The 18,003-nt window shown below is 40.8% G+C and overlaps 1 protein-coding gene and 1 long non-coding RNA gene across 2 annotated transcripts; both read left to right on the forward strand.

Moving 5' to 3' along the window:
• Nucleotides 1-7,412: 7,412 nt before the first annotated feature.
• On the forward strand, nt 7,413-16,788 carry LOC142493789 (uncharacterized). Its single transcript, XR_012801211.1, has 3 exons — nt 7,413-7,842; nt 14,516-14,678; nt 15,999-16,788. It is a non-coding gene; the product is annotated as an uncharacterized LOC142493789 (long non-coding RNA).
• KCNF1 (potassium voltage-gated channel modifier subfamily F member 1) lies at nt 7,840-11,013 on the forward strand. The gene has a single exon (XM_075598361.1). It carries the CDS (start codon nt 8,146-8,148, stop codon nt 9,616-9,618), a length of 1,473 nt encoding a protein of 490 aa, XP_075454476.1. The 5' UTR covers nt 7,840-8,145; the 3' UTR covers nt 9,619-11,013.
• Nucleotides 16,789-18,003: the final 1,215 nt, after the last annotated feature.

Here is an 18,003-nt window from a genome sequence, read left to right on the forward strand (position 1 = left end):
AGCATTTTTTTGTAGCTGTGCTCCAATTCTCCTTCTGGATATCTGCCCTTGCTGTGGAGTACCGGATGCACGCACCTAGGAAGGTTAATCCCGGGAGGACCACCTGCCTTAAGTGAGTTTATTTACTCTATATACACCGTTTTTTCCCATTCAATGATTTGGCTGGACACTAGCTAGTGTGAGTATTTACCAATTGGGGTTATACTCTTCCGGTTTATTGATACCTGGTGGAAATAGGTGTTTATGCTATAGGTGGTCACCATTTATATGTGGGATACTCCAAGGACAAACACTATGTTATACATTATAATTGAAGTTGCTGAGTCTACGTTTTAAGAGCACCACACAGTCTGGTTTTCTACTGTACATGTAACAGACCATGGGGCTATGTATAAACAATTGTAGTTTTATTTAATGAATTGAAAGAGTGCACTGCTTAAAGGAGCAATCCAAGCAATATCCTACATGTGTGTTTTTTTTTAAATAAGTCAGTCCTGTAGTATTAGATAATACTTACTACCTTTTTTATTTTAAAATTCAACTCTTAATGAGTTGTAATATACTCTGCATCCTTTGATTTGTATAGCAGGCTTTAGCCCACCTCCCCAGCAGTGGAAGGTGCAACACTTGCTTATTTGTGATAACGTGTTTCCAATACTCCCAGCAGTTTGTGCTGTAAACTGTAACAATAGATAATGTTACCTTAGTAATATAAGAATACATTGTAGTTGCTGAATAGCACTGACTGAAGGATTGATTTGAAACTGAAAGGCAGTCATTTAGTGAACCCTGGGAAACAGGATTTTGCTGGTCGATCACGGGAGAACCAATTGATCGGCAGCTTCGATGATTAGTTTTATATCTAGGTAATCAAAGGCTGCATATAAATAAAAACAAAACCATTTTTTTTAAATGCTTGGATTGGCTCTTAAAAAAATAAAAATTCCCTTCTAAAATCATTAGCGAGTGAATCAACATGTGCCGCATGTTTTCCTATTCCTTGGATGGTGCGTGTGTGAAGTTCATACATATGATATGCATTAAGAATTGTTTGCCACTACTGTACATGCATTTGTCTTCAATGCCAAGAAAAAGTTGTATGACAATTTTGCATTGTTGCAGGTGCACAAAACTGATGCATTTAGCTTTTTATTTTTTTTTACATGTTATTTGCATATGTGCACCACCCACATCATACAAACTCCACCCCTACATTAAACAGTTTTATACATTGGTGCACAAGATGCGTTACTCTTCTGTGCATCACCTTTAGAACAAACTAGCTCCTAGCGATGCTTTATACACAGATTCCTGGGAATAAAAAATAACCACAACCTATGTTTGGAAATTCTTAGACAAACTTTGCAGAACCATGTCTCAGACACGTGCATGTCTCTACTGTGTATTTAGTTTTATATTGAAGAGACCTCTGTTTCCGACGCTGTGTGCACATTATAACACCTGCAAAGAGCTGTTTTGTTAAAAAAATTCAGCATAATATTACTGCTGCTGCCATCTGTAATTAAACAAAACTACCACCATATCATATCTTCATAATATGGAACGTGAACCAAAGGGAGGAACGTATTTGCCTCTACCTGACCCATAGATTCAGAAATTTTACAGAACTTTGTTCAATTTCTTCAGCTTAGCAGTTATCCCAGCTCTAGGCTATAGTACCATTGCTGATTCATTGAGTTCACCTTCCCTCTTGCTTTACTCTCATTGGAGTTTAATTTCCAGAGGTTCCCACTATTGGTACAGATCTATAAAAACGATGAACATCTTAAAATGGGCCCATGACTGCATTATTTCTAGGTAATCCCTCTTTCCCCCTTTAGGCAGGGGGGGGGGAAGGGGAGGGGGTAATTGAATCCTTGCTATTTTCACACCTAACTTTAAAAGATGGTTACCAAAGAGGTCAATACAATAAAGGTATTGCAACTCTATCAGGTACTTTTAAAACAATATGATGACCAAACAAGCAAAAATATTCTAGACTGGGAACACGACATAGGAAACTCCCTAGAGGAAGAGGACTGGGCAGAAATCCACGAAAGGACAGCTAAAGCTTCCCGATGCTCCCTAATCAGGGAAAAAAACCTGAAAGTCCTACACAGATGGTATTACACACCAGCCCGCCTCCATTCATTTTTCCCGCTAACCTCCCCAATGTGCTGGCGTAATTGCGGTCAAATAGGCACATTTAAACATATATGGTGGTCCTGCCCCAAAATCATCCTATTTTTGGGAAGAATTAGACGCCTAATAGAAGAGACAACAGGGGTGGAGCTAACATGGGACATAGAAACAGTACTCTTACTAAAACCGACTGACGGACTTGAGAGAAAAATAGACTCTTTGATAACGCAGATCCTCTCCGCAGCCAAAACTCTAATAGCAAGACATTGGAAACAGAATGACCCCCCCACCCCCGATCAATGAGGTATTGCACAAGATAAACTACATAATGATGATGGAGAGACTTACAAGCCTAATACACGACAGACACAACTCCTTCCTGACAACATGGGACCCCTGGGAGACCTACATATGGAAGAACCCAATAGGAACCATAAAATAGCAAGGAAACCAGAAACAACTACTAAAGGTTAGGTAGATCTAGACCTAGCATAGGATGTGACAAGTATCATAGAATGTTTGCTTCCTGCATGAAGCCAGTGATGGATGTTACCCCACTGCCCTATCCCCCCCACCTCATAACCCTTTTATTTTCTGTACCCCCCTCCCCCCCTTTATATGTTACCATGTTTCCTGAAAAATAGAAAATAAAAAATATATACGTTAAAAAAAAAGATGGTTACAAATTGTTGTTATTTCCCACACCTTCATATCCTTTTTATGTTAACCCCTGAGCCGTGTTATTTCAAAGCTATACATTCTAATAATAAACTAATACTATTTTTTAATGTACTGTAAATTATTGTGAATTATCCTGGCCTATTTTTTATTTGTCTTTTTTTTTTTTTTTTTACAAAATATTTATTCATTTTAATGTTCAACTGGTATCAGTTGACTGTAGGTTAGTGGCCCCTTCTCCCAGGGTTTAAGCTCACCCCATCCCACTTTTTAAGTAGCAGTTTTTTTTTCATACTCCTGAGCAGGACAGGTCCACTAAGACCATTCTCCCTCCAGCAGAGGTACATGGAAATTTTCACAGGTAGTGTTAGGTCATGCCTTGAAGGCTTATAACGCTTTGGCCAAAGGGTTTATCCAAATGACCATTACTCATGTGAATACTAACATTGAAGTATTTAACTACAGTATGTGTTTTGTCACATTGGATGTAGCATTGGGTATTCTTTTCTTCTATTTTATAATTGCCCTTTTTCTATTTTTTCCTTTTTTTTTTTACATTTCTTACAAAATGCCATTTCCTCAAAAAAAAATTTTGGTATGTGCCCGAGCATATTCATCATCATTCAGGAGAAACTCTGTTCATTTGCTTTTTTAGTAATAATATTTAGCAACACAAAAAAATGTATCATGTACTAACCTTTAAACGTCGGTGCAAACATATAGACACATGTAGACATATACATTGTGTTACAGTGTCTGCTTTAACTATGTTTTTGACAAAGGGATATATTATTGTGTAACACCTCATCTCATTACCACAGGAACAAAAAGATAATTAGAGTTATTTGATAACATATAAATATGAATATGCAAATCCATCAACATTTATCTGTCAGTTGTGTTTTAAAGATTGCCTATGAAGTGGGATAAGACATAGGAAAATATCAATATCACTTCCAATGTTTGTTTATTTACCTAATATAATTAATAAGTAGAGGAAGCCAATTAAAAGGACATTTTGTGCTTAGAAAAATAATATACCTTGTTTGTAATGTTACATTAAGAGAAATAGTTTGAAAAGTACATAGAATGATTCTGAAAATGAGAATGCATCATGTATCCTCTTAATATTATCAGTAGTCATAGATACTATATACGTTCTTACTGTGCTCTCCATTCACTAGGAAATATGATATAATTATACAGGGTACACACACTCAACTAAAGGAACAAGCAGTGCAGACATTTCCTATATCACCAGGACAGTTGACAATTACATAGGAATATATAGTAATTCTTAAGGTTTATTCCAGTAACACATTCAAAGTAAACTAGTGCTAGCCTGTTATTCACAAGAGGGTCTTCTTACACATTGCACACACATGAAAATGTCATATTTCAATAAATGGAATCATTGGGTGTTATTTTATTCTTTCCCAGGATCTCTATTTCTCGGATTTTGAAAGTTCTACTTATTTTTAGTGTTTATAAAATGAAAATACAGTTGGAAAGATGACTATTTAATCGCAATCTACACAGATTTCAGTGAATCATAGATACAGTATATTCCCAGCATTTGAAAAGTGAAGTTATTATTTTATTTATTTATAAAATGTTTACCAATAGGTAATACATTGAGAGGTTACTCTCATTTTCAAGTATGTACTGAGCACAGAGTTATAATGACAAATACATGGTTACAAATACATAGTTACAATGAGTGAACAGGGTTATACAGTACATTATACACAAGACATTGCATGCACAGTTAAAGATAATATATATTACAGGTGTATATAACAGTTACAGACCAGATTAAAATGTGAGACAGCTTTAGTTTTGAAAGAACTTAGACTGGTGGCCGCAGTGAGAGTTTCCGGTAGACTGTTCCAGTTTTGGGTGCACGGTAAGAGAAAGAGGAGCGGCCGGATACGTTGCTGAACCTTGGGACCATGAACAGTCTTTTGGAGTCAGATCTCAGATGATAAGTGCTGCTTGTTCAGTTAGGCAGGTATCTTGCCCAGAAAGTATTTGAAGGCACAACAGGAAAGATTAACTTTGTGCCTAGACTCAAGTGATGACCAATCTTGTTCTTGGAGCATTTTGCAGTGATGTGTGTTGTAATTGAATTAGAGGACAAAGCGGCATATTGAGCTGTAGAGGGTATCAAGTTTGCCAATGTGAGCTTGGGGTGCCGAGCATTATACTATGTCCCCATAGTCTATAATTAGCATCAGCATCTGCTGTGCGATGCGCTTTCTGACCAGCAGACTTGGGGAGGTTGTATTATGGATTTCACTACAACACTCCCCTACCACCTGCTGTGAACACTGAAGACCTTTTTGACTATAACCCCTACAACTACATACTGTACGCACTATATCTTAATACACTTGTAGAACTGTAGTAGATGGTATTGTATTGTATTGTATGTCTTTATTTATATAGCGCCATAAATGTACATAGCGCTTCACAGTAGTAATGCATATCATATAAATAACAAATAATATAAATAACAGGTCATGGGAATAAGTGCTTCAGACATAAAAGTAACATTAAGGAAGAGGAGTCTCTGCTCCGAGGAGCTTACAAAATAATTGGTAGGTAGGGAGAACTTACAGAGACAGAAGGAGGGAATTCTAGTAAGTGCGTCTGCAGGGGGCCAAGCTTTATGTATCATGTGTCCAGGATTATCCAGAGCTATTCATATGCTTCTTTAAGCAGATGTGTCTTAAGTGGGGCTTAAAGGTGGATAGAGAGGGTGCTAGTCGGGTATTGAGGGGAAGGGCATTCCAGAGGTGCCGGGCAGAAAGTGAGAAAGGTTTAAGACGGGAGAGAGCTTTAGATAAAAAGGGGGTAGAAAGAAGACATTCTTAAGAAGAACGCAAGAGTCGGGATGGTGCATAGCGAGAAATTAGGGCTGAGATGTAAGGAGGGACAGAAGAATGTAAAGCTTTAAAAGTGAGGAGGAGAATTGAGTGTGACATACGGGATTTGATCGGAAGCCAGGAGAGGGATTTCAGGAGGGGAGATGTGGAGACATATTTAGGAAAGAGTAGAGTGATTCTGGCAGCAGCGTTTAGGCTAGGTTGTAGGGGAGACAGGTGAGAGGCAGGAAGGCCGGACAGCAGGAGGTTGCAGTAATCGAGACGTGAGAGAATGAGTCAGAGTTTTAGCAGTCGAGTAACAGAGGAAAGGGCGTATCTTTGTGATATTGCGGAGGAAAAAGCGACAAGTTTTAGAAACGTTTTGAATATGAGAGGAGAATGAGAGAGAGGAATCAAGTGTAACCCCTAGACAGCATGCTTGGGCTACTGGGTGAATGATCGTATTTCCAATAGTAATGTGGAAGGAGGTAGTAGGGCCAGGTTTGGGAGGAAGTATAAGGAGCTCTGTTTTTGCCATGTTAAGTTTCAGTCGGTGGATGGCCATCCAGGATGATATTCCAGAGAGGCATTCAGAAACTTTGATCTGTATAGCAGGTGTAAGGTCAGGGTTTGAAAGGTAAATTTGTGTGTCATCAGCATAGAGGTGATATTTAAACCCAAAAGATGTGATTAGGTCACCTAGAGAGAGTGTGTAAAAAGAAAAGAGAAGGGTCCCAGGACAGAGCCCTGGGGTACCCCCACAAAGACATCAATAGAGGAGGAGGAGGTGTTAGCAAAAGAGACACTGAAAGTACGATGGGAGAGGTAAGAGGAGATCCAGGATAGAGCTTTATTCCGAATACCAAGAGTATACACTCCAGGTATGTGGCTCTCAAGGAAGTACCGTGCTAAGTATACTGTTTTAGATATGTCACTCTATCTCAAAAGAGATATGATTAGCATTCTCTATATAATTTAAAGCAGTACTTGCATTGGGCCACTCACATTGACTGTACAGCAATTGTATCAGTCCTTAGAAGAGAAGTGTGTGATGTTCAAGGGAAATATAACAGGCACACTCAGGTCTTCAGAAAGTGAAGTAAAGTTTATGTGTAAGTGATAAACGTTTCGATCCGCAATAGGGACTTTTAATTTGAATCCATATGTCATGGGTATATGTTTGTACTTAATAATAATATGTGTGTCTGTGTGTTTGTATGTATATATATACACACTCATATAATACAAATAGAATGAATGTAATATAAATATGCATCTACGTACAGTATATATGTTCTAGGTACATGTGTTTAACTATAACTGTATGTTGGGTCGCATGTGCAACAATTTTTTTTATACCAGATCTGAGTTAGAGGAAGTAATTACACATTGTTTTCAATGTGTTGCCTTATTATTGTCTCACATACGTGTACATATTATGACACACAGTAAATGTATTCCTGTGATAAAATATATAATAATATACATGTATAACGTACTGTATTTGTATAGATCTGTGTGTATAGCAAATATATGTATCTATATGTGTATGTACAATATACATATTTATACACACACACACACACACACACACATATATGTATTTCTTTAGTTTTTCCTAATCTCATATGGGAAAACGCTGCTATCTCCTGTGATACACACCACACGGCATCTATGTGTTCAGTGTAGCGTACTGCAGAGGTAAAATGGATTGATAGAAATCAGTTCGTTGCTGTCATACTGTCTGGTCTGAATCTCACCAGGAGAGGGAAGCCTTATTAAAGGGTATGTGACGTCAGCCTGGGATTCCTATTGTGCTCTAAGTGAAAGCAGCGCAAGTTTCCCCTCTGAGCTCTCTCCGCTTGTGCTAGGTGGAGTCTTCAGATCAAATCCAATAGAGCTGAAATCCTAACAGCTGAAAGCAATAACTGCTCTCCGCTGATCACTTCTGTGAATGAGTCTCTCCGATTCGCCCACTTCACCAGGACGGGGGTTCTCTCCTGGAGCTGTCAATGAAATCCCTTTGTATTAATTACTGAGAGAGTTTCATTACATGGACGTGAGCAGCAGCAGCAGCAGCAGCAGCAGTCTGTCTGCATGGATACACGGGGATAGAAAATCAGACCCTGAAGACAGAGGATGGAACATGTGAAGGGTGAGTCCTCTTAACCTTTTCTTCATCCAAGTTCATTGAAAAGCTATAAGCTCTAAGAGACAGACATACTTCATCCACCTCTGCTCCTTCAATGTTATTCAGTGACCAGCTTTGTCTAAGGTACAATTTATTGCATATCCTGCATGGCATGTCCCTTTGGATCGTGTTCTTCTGTGATCAACAGTGAAATAGATAGTGCTCTATATACCTGGTTTGGGTTGAGTTTTAAGAAGAAAAAAAGAAGAAATAACCAGAAACCTTTTGGTAGCATAATTGAATTGACTGTAATCATTTGAAGTCACAATGGTCGGTGTCTCCAGCTTTGAAGACCTACATGGGAATGTCTCGGAATGCAGTGAGGAGGTGGAAATTATCGTGAATGTTGGAGGGACCAGGCAGATCTTCTACGGCGATGTCCTCAACCGATATCCAGAAACAAGACTAGCTGAACTGGTCAACTGCCTGGCTGGAGGCTACGATGCCATTTTCGCTTTGTGTGATGATTATGACCCTGGGAAGAGGGAATTCTACTTTGACAGGGATCCGGATGCCTTTAAGTGCATTACAGAGGTCTACTACTTCGGGGAAGTCCACATGAAAAAGGGCATATGCCCCATATGTTTTCAGAATGAGATGGAGTTCTGGAGAGTGGACTTGGGCTTATTGGATGACTGCTGCAAAACCCACCTGAGTGAAAAGAAAGAGGAGTTGGAGGAGATAGCTAGGAGAGTTCAGACGATCTTGGATGATCTGGGAGTGGACACATCTGAGAGCCGATGGAAAAGATTTCAGAAATATATGTGGAAGTTCATGGAGAAACCAGAGTCATCTTTCCCAGCCCGGGTCACTGCAGTTTTGTCTTTTCTGTTCATCTTAATCTCCTCTGTTGTAATGTGTGTTGGGACCATACCAGACTTGCAAGTGGAGGACTATGAAGGTAATCGTGTGGAGCACCCCACGCTAGACAACATTGAGACAGCCTGCATAGGATGGTTCACTTTGGAATATGTGCTGAGACTTATCTCATCCCCAAACAAACTACATTTTGCCACCTCATTTATGAACATCATTGATGTACTGGCCATACTCCCCTTTTATGTCAGTCTTATCTTGACACACTTAGGAGCGAGTATGATGGGGCTAAGCAACGTTCAGCAGGCCATCCAAGCCCTCAGGATCATGAGGATTGCAAGAATCTTCAAGTTAGCCCGTCACTCTTCTGGACTGCAGACATTAACCTACGCCCTGAAGAGTAGTTTTAAGGAGCTCGGTTTGCTTCTGATGTACCTTGCAGTGGGAATTTTTGTCTTCTCAGCCCTGGGATACACAATGGAACAAAGTCACCCTGATACCTTGTTTAAAAGTATCCCTCAGTCCTTCTGGTGGGCAATCATCACCATGACCACAGTTGGCTATGGGGACATCTACCCTAAAACTACACTGGGGAAGCTCAATGCAGCAACAAGTTTCCTCTGTGGGGTGATTGCCATTGCCCTCCCAATCCACCCCATTATCAACAACTTTGTTAAGTACTACAACAAGCAGAGGGTTTTGGAAACAGCTACCAAACATGAATTTGAATTGATGGAGCTTCACTCCGGTGGGGGGAACCTTGCAGGGTTCAGAAATGACTCTGGAAGCTGTAAGCAGGTGACTGAAGAAGATAGGGGGGGTTCCGGCTTGAGAAGCCACCTAAAGATGTCGCACAGTGATAGTTTTATTCCTGCTTTGTCAGCGGAGAAACATCACAGGACAAGACTGCAGAGCTGCAAATAAAGCCAGCCTTTATAGTTAGACTGTAAAACGAGCAGGAAATAGCCCATTCAGTAAAATGCTACAATACTGACATTTTTCTTTTAGGATTAACTGAAATAACTAAAGTGAGGAATCTGCACCATAGTTTGGCAAGCTTGTTGTTTTTATTTCCACCCCAACTGAAAAAAATGGCAATGAAAAAGACGCTCAATATATTGAACGAAGTGAGAACTTATCTAATAACATCTCCATAGTGATACATATCAGTGATATCTGCTATGTACATACATCTATACATGTGACCTAAAAATAAAAAGAGAAAGGACATGAAGATTGTTCTGGAATCTCTAAAACAATTTTATCGGTAATTATGCTGTATTTCCATTAAAGCACAAAAAGTCTTGGGGAATGCATACAGTATTCAGAATACAGTGCTGCAGAGTGATACATGGTATTAGGGTTCCTTATTGTTTTTAAGTTATTTTATATTATTACAAACATGATGCTGGTGTTAGTTACATGTCTGTATTCTTTTATATTTTGTTATTTTTATGCATTTATGTTTATTTATTTACAACAAATATTTTACCAGGAAAACAATACATTGAGAGTTACCTCTCATTTTCAAGTGTGTCCTTGGCACACAATAATAAGTTGACAAAACTACAATTATGATGTAGGTTCATGACTAACCATACAAGCAATATACATTATTTAGGAGCTCTAATACAATACAGGGACAACAGCATCTAACTAACAAATGGGAAAATCTAATATCTACTACAATAATAAATGTAGAGATATTTTTGAATAGCAGAACTGAAAAAGAACAGCAAAAAAAAGTGATTTAGCACAATTTATGGAGCTAACAACAAAGGACATGTTATTTTGCATCAAATATTGCACTTGCCATGGAATATGAAAGGGAGTTATTTATTAAGTGATATCTATTGTAAACCTCCAATGCTAGAATGGCAACTATACAACAACAGTTGTATTTCCAGTCTTGAGGTGATGAAGAAATACCCCATTTCCCTATTTGTTTCCAAGTCAAAGTTATTTTGCTTAGTTTACATAATACTACATACAGTCACCATATTGTGTTCAGGATGATGTTCTCACCAAGTACAGTAATGTTAATTAATACGATACAAAATAACCTGAAATGTGCATTCCAAAAAACAATGTCCTCCAAAACAGCAAATTACTCAGAATTGCACATAACAAAAACGGAATAATTACACTGAATTTATGCCGGCATGTGTAAGTCGTAATAAAATGATTATATTACATTTCTTGTTTGGCATGCTGATTGAAATCCTTATTTACCAGTGTTTAATTTCCCCTTAAAATGTGCATGCATGCATTCTGTGAGCTTATAATACAGATGTGAAGTTTTAACGTTTCCTGACAATATTTTTTTTCAGTAGCTTAATTCATTGTTAATCAATCGGGCTATTTTGAGGGAAAATAAATGAAGTACAAGACAGTTGTTAAATCTTTTATTGGACCAAATTGAAATTGTTTATACAGTAGATGTTATACATGAAGTTTAAGGACTTTGGACATTTATTAGCTGTGCCACTAATATTTTAATGTTAGTTCAATTCAAATGTAATCTAAAACAAGTTATATTTTTAGGACCTATATATTAAAATTTAGAGCAATACTTATACAGCTATACTGTATATTTTTGTTACATTTCAAGTTAATTTTTCATCACCACCATACTGTATAGTCAAAATTCCATACACACAAAGCAGTACAATTCTGATGAAGTACTTTTAGTTTTAGAATAAACAATAATACTCATCAGAGTGACAAAGGATATGTATCAAAGATAAAGTTTACTTTCTATGTCTATTCAACCAGAGAGGAATGCATGGTAAAATGTAGTCAATAAGCCAGTGATTGGAAGGACAGGGATAGTAGTTAACATGTACAATGTCATAAACTTTTCCTTAAGTAATCTGTCCAATGCCGATTCAGATGCAAGCATTAGGTAGGACTCATGCTGTTTCTTCATGAGAAATTATTCTTCTGAAGAATTTAGATCGAAAACCAACTTTCAGCTTCAGTGCATGGCCTCTAGCAAACCAAACAATATTGATTAAGTCCATCTGCTCTACTTAATTAGTTATTTTAGGCACCTTGACACCATTACATACCTTTTTCTATATACCATATGCGTATCTGTGTTATTTAAGCTATGTATATATATTTATGTTGCCAGGTCCCCTCTGGCTCCCCGGTACTCCGTTTCCCCCTCCCTTACGTTCACCATGGTGGGGGTAGTTGGTGGTGGCGACGGACTGGCCGGCGGCTCCCTCTGCAGGTCGCCGCCATCTTTGATGTATTCGCGCATGCGTGGAGGTTCGCGCATGCGCAGTAGCGATGCGGCAGCCATTTTGGTGTTGGAGAACTGGCCGAAGAGGCGCTCCATACTGCAGGGACGGCCCACAGTCGCGCATGCGCAGTTAGTGGCGGCGGCGGCCATTAGTAGTTCACGCATGCACAGTGCAGATCACGCACGCGGCCCCAATGCTAAAGAGGCCCATGGGGAACTACAACTCCCAGCAGCCCCAGGGCTGGAGCACATGTGATGCCACAACAGCCAATAGGGATTACTGCTTTCCCCGAGGGAGATATACATTGTTGCGCTCTGCACAGGAAGAGCAGTTGGAGCTGGGACACAGACAGGGGAGGGTGTGTATGTGTAGAGAGCAAGTGGCTCTTACACAAGGCCAGACATTCCCCCTTAGGACCCAGCTAGGCCCCAACTCACCTCAGCTTGTGGTTGCTGCAGGGACTCCCCTTAGGATAGGGAACAGTGTCCTGTAGTAACTAGACAAGTGAGGGTCCAGCCAGGAAGAGGAATATCCTGGCCAGTGTTGCAGGGAATCATTCTCTGCAAGAGCAGAGACAGAGACTGTCTGGGTGGTGAGGTCCACAAGAAAGGAGACTATCCCACAGAGGGTCCACCAGAGGGAGACCATCCTGTTTGGAAGAGGACGCCATCGCTGCGACCAGTTGTTCTGCTGTACCCGGGTGCAGGAGCACCGGGCAGGTACCATCAAATCACCAAGTGCACCACCTATACACTTCATCTTAGCGGGCAGTGCTGTTCCACACGGGTGGGGTTGCGGGACTATTGGTGACTTTTGGGAAGTGAGGTGTGGGGTAAAAAGCCCTGCGAGGTGACTGGGTAGTTGTGCCATTAGTATTATAGAGTGACACCCTTGCTAATATGAATGTTATATTGCTATGCATATGCAGTAAACTGTTTTATATATACCCTTGGTGTATTGGTTACTGTATGTGGGTCCTGTGTCAGGGTCATTCTACCCTTAGAATCCTACACAGGTGGAGGCGCTGTATTTATGAGTATTGTTCCAGAGGATACTCCCCATGCTCTCACTGGCGGAGGCTCAGGCCTTCTGTGAGCCAAACAGGTAAAAGCACCACACTTGGTAATACATATAGGTTCCCCTCCCATGCACTCTATCTGCGATTGGGGGGGGGGGGGGAATATGTGTTAATTTAAAAACAAACAAAATATGAATTGTGCTTCTGTGGGATGTATATCGAATAGTCTCAATAACAGTTAGGTAATCAAATCCATAGAGTAATAAAATGGAGTAAAGAAAATCTCCTGGTGTCTGGCTGCAGCTTCTTTGTAGAAGGAACTTCTGTGTCACCTCAAAGAGAAATAACATAAATGTTGTAGAAAAAAAAGCGCAATTACAAAACGCACCAAAAGATATTTGGTCTTTAATGTCAAGTAATAAAGATATGTATATAAAATGAAGCACTGCAAGCATTGATGAGAAAGCTTTTCCATAAGCTGTCCTGGTTTGTAACTGCCCTCCGTTGACTCTGCAAAATGTCCAAACACAGCAAGTGTGGGACTCCTTCACTGTCTGATGTCAGTGTCCTCCTTTGCTGCTGGTCGTTGATGGTTCTCAGGGAGCTCAATATAAGCAGTATAGCATCTGGCTGTGCATTAGGTGTCCTTCACCTTTCAGTGACTGCGTTCCTCTGCGCCGATGATAGCCCAATGATGTCACTACGGGTGCCCGGATGGGGGAACTCCGTTTCCCCTGGACGTGTACAGTTTTAGCCTGTCCGTGGATGGACATGTAGAATCCAAGCCACGGATTCAGCAATCCGTTGGCGGATTCTTAAGAATTAACCAACAGATTGCTGAATCCGCGGATTACATTCTGCAAATCCGTCCACGAGCTGTATCCAATGGCGGTTTTTGGTGAATCGACGCAGATTAAAACCGACCAAATCCGTTTGCTGATTTTAAACCGCAAAATGGATTTTGGGGGGGAAAATGCGAGAAAATCACTTAGATTGTAAGCTCTCCTTGGCTAGGATTTCCTTTCCTATTGTCTGACTTTCCTGCACTTATTGTATTATTATAATTCCCTGCACTGTATTGTCTTTGTGTTGGCGCTATTTAAATAAAGATATACATACATACATACAAAATCTGGGAAACGGATTTGGGTGGATTCACCCATCTCTACGACATCACTATGTCTGAAATGTATTTGCAAGCTGCCCCACTATGCTTTACTCCACAACAAAAGCTTACAAGAGAGTCATGTATTGTTGTTTGGAGGAGAGTGAACATTCTCAGAGATGAGCACAACCAGACACAAAACAAGTTATGGTGGGTAAAAAAAAATGTCAAACACCCTCCACCGTACTATGTACAGGAAATACAAATACCACTTATTAGCACATTCACAGACAGGTCTGCAACCCTGTCTTTCCCCATTATTTATTAGCATACAGTGTTTCCACTGCAACCAGGGATTCTGGGTAATGACATGCAACAGTGCGTCACCTTTTGCTTCTTATCCATTTTAATATGAACTTCTATATGCTTTTGTGTTCCTTATTACAGAGCATTTTCAGCACAACCTGGGTTAAAGAAGTGCATAGCCAGTAAGCCTACTCACAGACAGCTGTTTCAAACTTTTGGGTCTCATCAGTGTGAGGCTGGTTATACTGGCTTTGCAATGCAAAGCTGGAAGGGGCTACAACCAGACACACAAAAAAAAGTTGTGGTGAGTAAAAAAAATGACATAAACTCTCCACTCTACAGTGTACAGCCAGGACCGCCGACAGGGGAGGAGAGCAAAGACAAGTGTCCCTGTCCCATCTCCTACATCCTTTTAGTGCCACTGCTGGGCCCCGGCCCTCCCCAGCTGCTGCTTCCTCTTCCCACGCCGGGCCTCTCTCTCCTGCTGGTGCGGACTGGACGCTGGGTGTACCCGGAAGTCAAGCTCAGCTTCTGATGCGTACCGGCAGGAGAGAAATGCCCGGTGTGGAGAGAGGTGGCAGCAGCAGCTGTCGAGAGCTGGGGCCCGGCGGCGGCAGTGGCAACCAGAAGTAAGTGGTAATTGTATCGGAGGGAGGGGGTTAGTGGTAATTGTATCCGAGGTAGTGGCAGTTGTATCAGGGGGGGGGGGGGCTAGTGGTAATTGTATCTGGGGGGTAGGCGTAATTGTATCTGAGGGGGTAGTGGTAATTGTATATGGGGGTGCAGTAATAATTGTATTTGGGGGTAGAGTTATTTGTATCGGGGGGTAGTGTTAATTGTATCTGGGGTAGTGGTAATTGTATCTATTGGTAGTGTAATTGTATCCGGATTAGTGTAATAGTATCGGGTGTAGTGTTAATTGTATCGGGAGGTAGTGGTAATTGTATCGGGGGTAGTGGTAATTGTATCGGGGGTAGTGGTAATTGTAACGGGGTAGTGGTAATTGTATCCGGGGTAATGTAATTGTATCAGGGGTAGTGGTAATTGTATCAGGGGTAGTGGTAATTGTATCTTGGGGGGAAGGGGTAGTGGTAATTGTATCCTGGGGGGGTAGTGGTAATTGTATCTTGGGGGGAGGGGGTAGTGGTAATTGTATCCTGGGGGGGTAGTGGTAATTGTATATGGGGGAGTGCTAGTTGTAATTGTGTATCGGGGGGATAGTGGTGTTCGGATCTGGGGAAGGAGAGAATTGTTTGTATCTGGGGGAGGGTTTTTTTTGCATCTTGGGGGGGAATGCCTCCAGTTTTTTTAGAAATATTCAGAGAAGTCAAGTACTCAACATGTTTATCACTTGCTTTTTTGAGGACTGGCCTTGCCCAGTCTTCGACTGAGCCACTGATTGAGCCACCTGTGCTGAAGCAGGGATATCCCTAAAAACTAACCTGTTGGTGGCCCTCGAGGACTGGAGTTGCCCACTCCTGGTTTAGACTGCTACTTTTTATACCACCAGCAATTATAATCTGATTTGAAGAGCAAAACTGTATTTTTTGTCATCTCAAATAGATTTGTTCTAATTTTTTAACATTTAAAGAGAAATAAAGTTATTCCATTTCTCCTGTTTTAGTTCTGTCTCAAGAATGTTACTGGATGAGAATAAAGTGGCAAACCAGTGGCCGAAACGTCGATCACTGCCAATAAACTCACCTTTACTGTAAAAGACCACCGAGGTGCTGTTTTTTCTCTTGTACCTTGGATTCCGGCGGTTTCTGCGTTTGCTCTGTGCACCCGTGACAGCTTTTTCTACATACCGCGAGTGCACCATTCCCTGGAACATCAAGAATCTTACCAACATCCATTTCAGTGTATTATTGCATCAATGATGTTACAGGCTATTCTCAGAGCATGTGATGAACTGAAATACTTCCATGTGCCTTTTGTACTTTACAGCTGTTGTAACCTTTTATAACAGAAAGCTGATTGCGTGCTGTTGTCAGCGTTGGAGGAACACACATGATAATTCCTGATCAGAGAGTTAAGATTACAAAAGACATCGGAAAAAGTGTGTTTCTCAACTCTGTTTCTTTATGTTCACCATTTACATCTTGAATCCTATTAACACACTTTTATTGTTTTTCCTGCCTTTATTTATTAGGCGGTGTAGTGACCAATTGACACTGGACAATTCTTCCTATTTACGTGGCTGACTCCCTTCTAATATTTAATCTAACAATTAGATTGTAAGCTCCTCGGAGCAGGGACTCCTTCCTTAATGTTACTTTTACAGTATGTCTGAAGCACTTATTCCCATGATCTATTATTTATATTTGTTATTTATATGACATGTATTACTACTGTGAAGCGCTATGTACGTTTTATGGCGCTATACAAATAAAGACATACATACATACATACAATATGCTGCAAAATGCATCGTTTTTCTTTTCACTTTCTCCCCAAACAAAATGCATCGTTTCAATATATGTTAATAGCAAATAAAAATACCAATTGTTGTTGTTACATTTGCATGTTTCAGACAGGTCTGCAACCCGGTCTTTCCCCATGATCGCTTAGCAAACAATGCCTTCCCTGCAGCCAGGGATTCTGGGTAATGACATGCAAATGCAACCAGTCGTACAGTATTTGTAGTTGCATCATGTTTAAATCTGGAGAAGCAAGTGTTTATTTTATCTAAATTACTTTATAAGAGAGGGATATCTTTAAACAATAAAATACACCTGCAAACTGGAAGGGGAGGCGGAGGGTGTCCAAAGAGTTGCAGCGATGATTTAAAGTTCATCCCCAGTATTTACATAGTGACAGGAAATAATCAATAAATATATATTTTTAACCACCTGGCTCCCTGGCAGTGCGCTGCTGTTTCTCTCTTCTCTCTACATTGGATCTTCCCATCAGCGGCTGGACACGCCATCAGGGACTCTTGGAGGCTCAGGAGTGGGTTACATTGGATTATGTGTGCAACACCAGTTTTAATTTAGTTTGACTCCAATGAGTTAACTACAAGTGTATTTATTTTTCACTTGTTGGTTCACTTCAGGATACACTTTATTATCAACTGACTGGTTTGTTATTCCTGCTATTCCTCAAACCCACTCCTTAATAGAGCATCACTCCAGAGCCAGTACAATATTTAAGAACTTATATATTCTGGACACTTTTTGAGCACCCACATCTCTATATTTAGTGACAGGAAGAAACAGTGACAGACACTTAACCCTCCTCCACCGCTCACCTGCGGGGCAACTGCTACACCAGTGACAACCACTTACCCCTCCTACACCGTTCACCTGTGGGGCAATTGCTACCCCAATGACAACCACTTACCCCTCCTCCACCACTCCCCTGTGGGGTAACTGCTACCTCAGTGATGTCCACTTACCCCTCCTCCACCGCTCGCCTGTGGAGCAATTGCTACACCAGTGACAACCACTTACCCCTCCTCCACCACTCACCTGTGGGGCAATTGCTACACCAGTGACAACCACTTACCCTTCCTCCACCACTCACCTGGGGGGAAACTGCTACCCCAGTGACATCCACTTACCCCTCCTCCACCGCTCACCTCCGGGGCAACTGTTACCCCAGTGAGAGTCACTTACCCCTCATCCACC

Source organism: Ascaphus truei, chromosome 4 (assembly GCF_040206685.1).
Source record: "Ascaphus truei isolate aAscTru1 chromosome 4, aAscTru1.hap1, whole genome shotgun sequence".
Taxonomy (NCBI): Eukaryota; Metazoa; Chordata; class Amphibia; order Anura; family Ascaphidae; genus Ascaphus; species Ascaphus truei.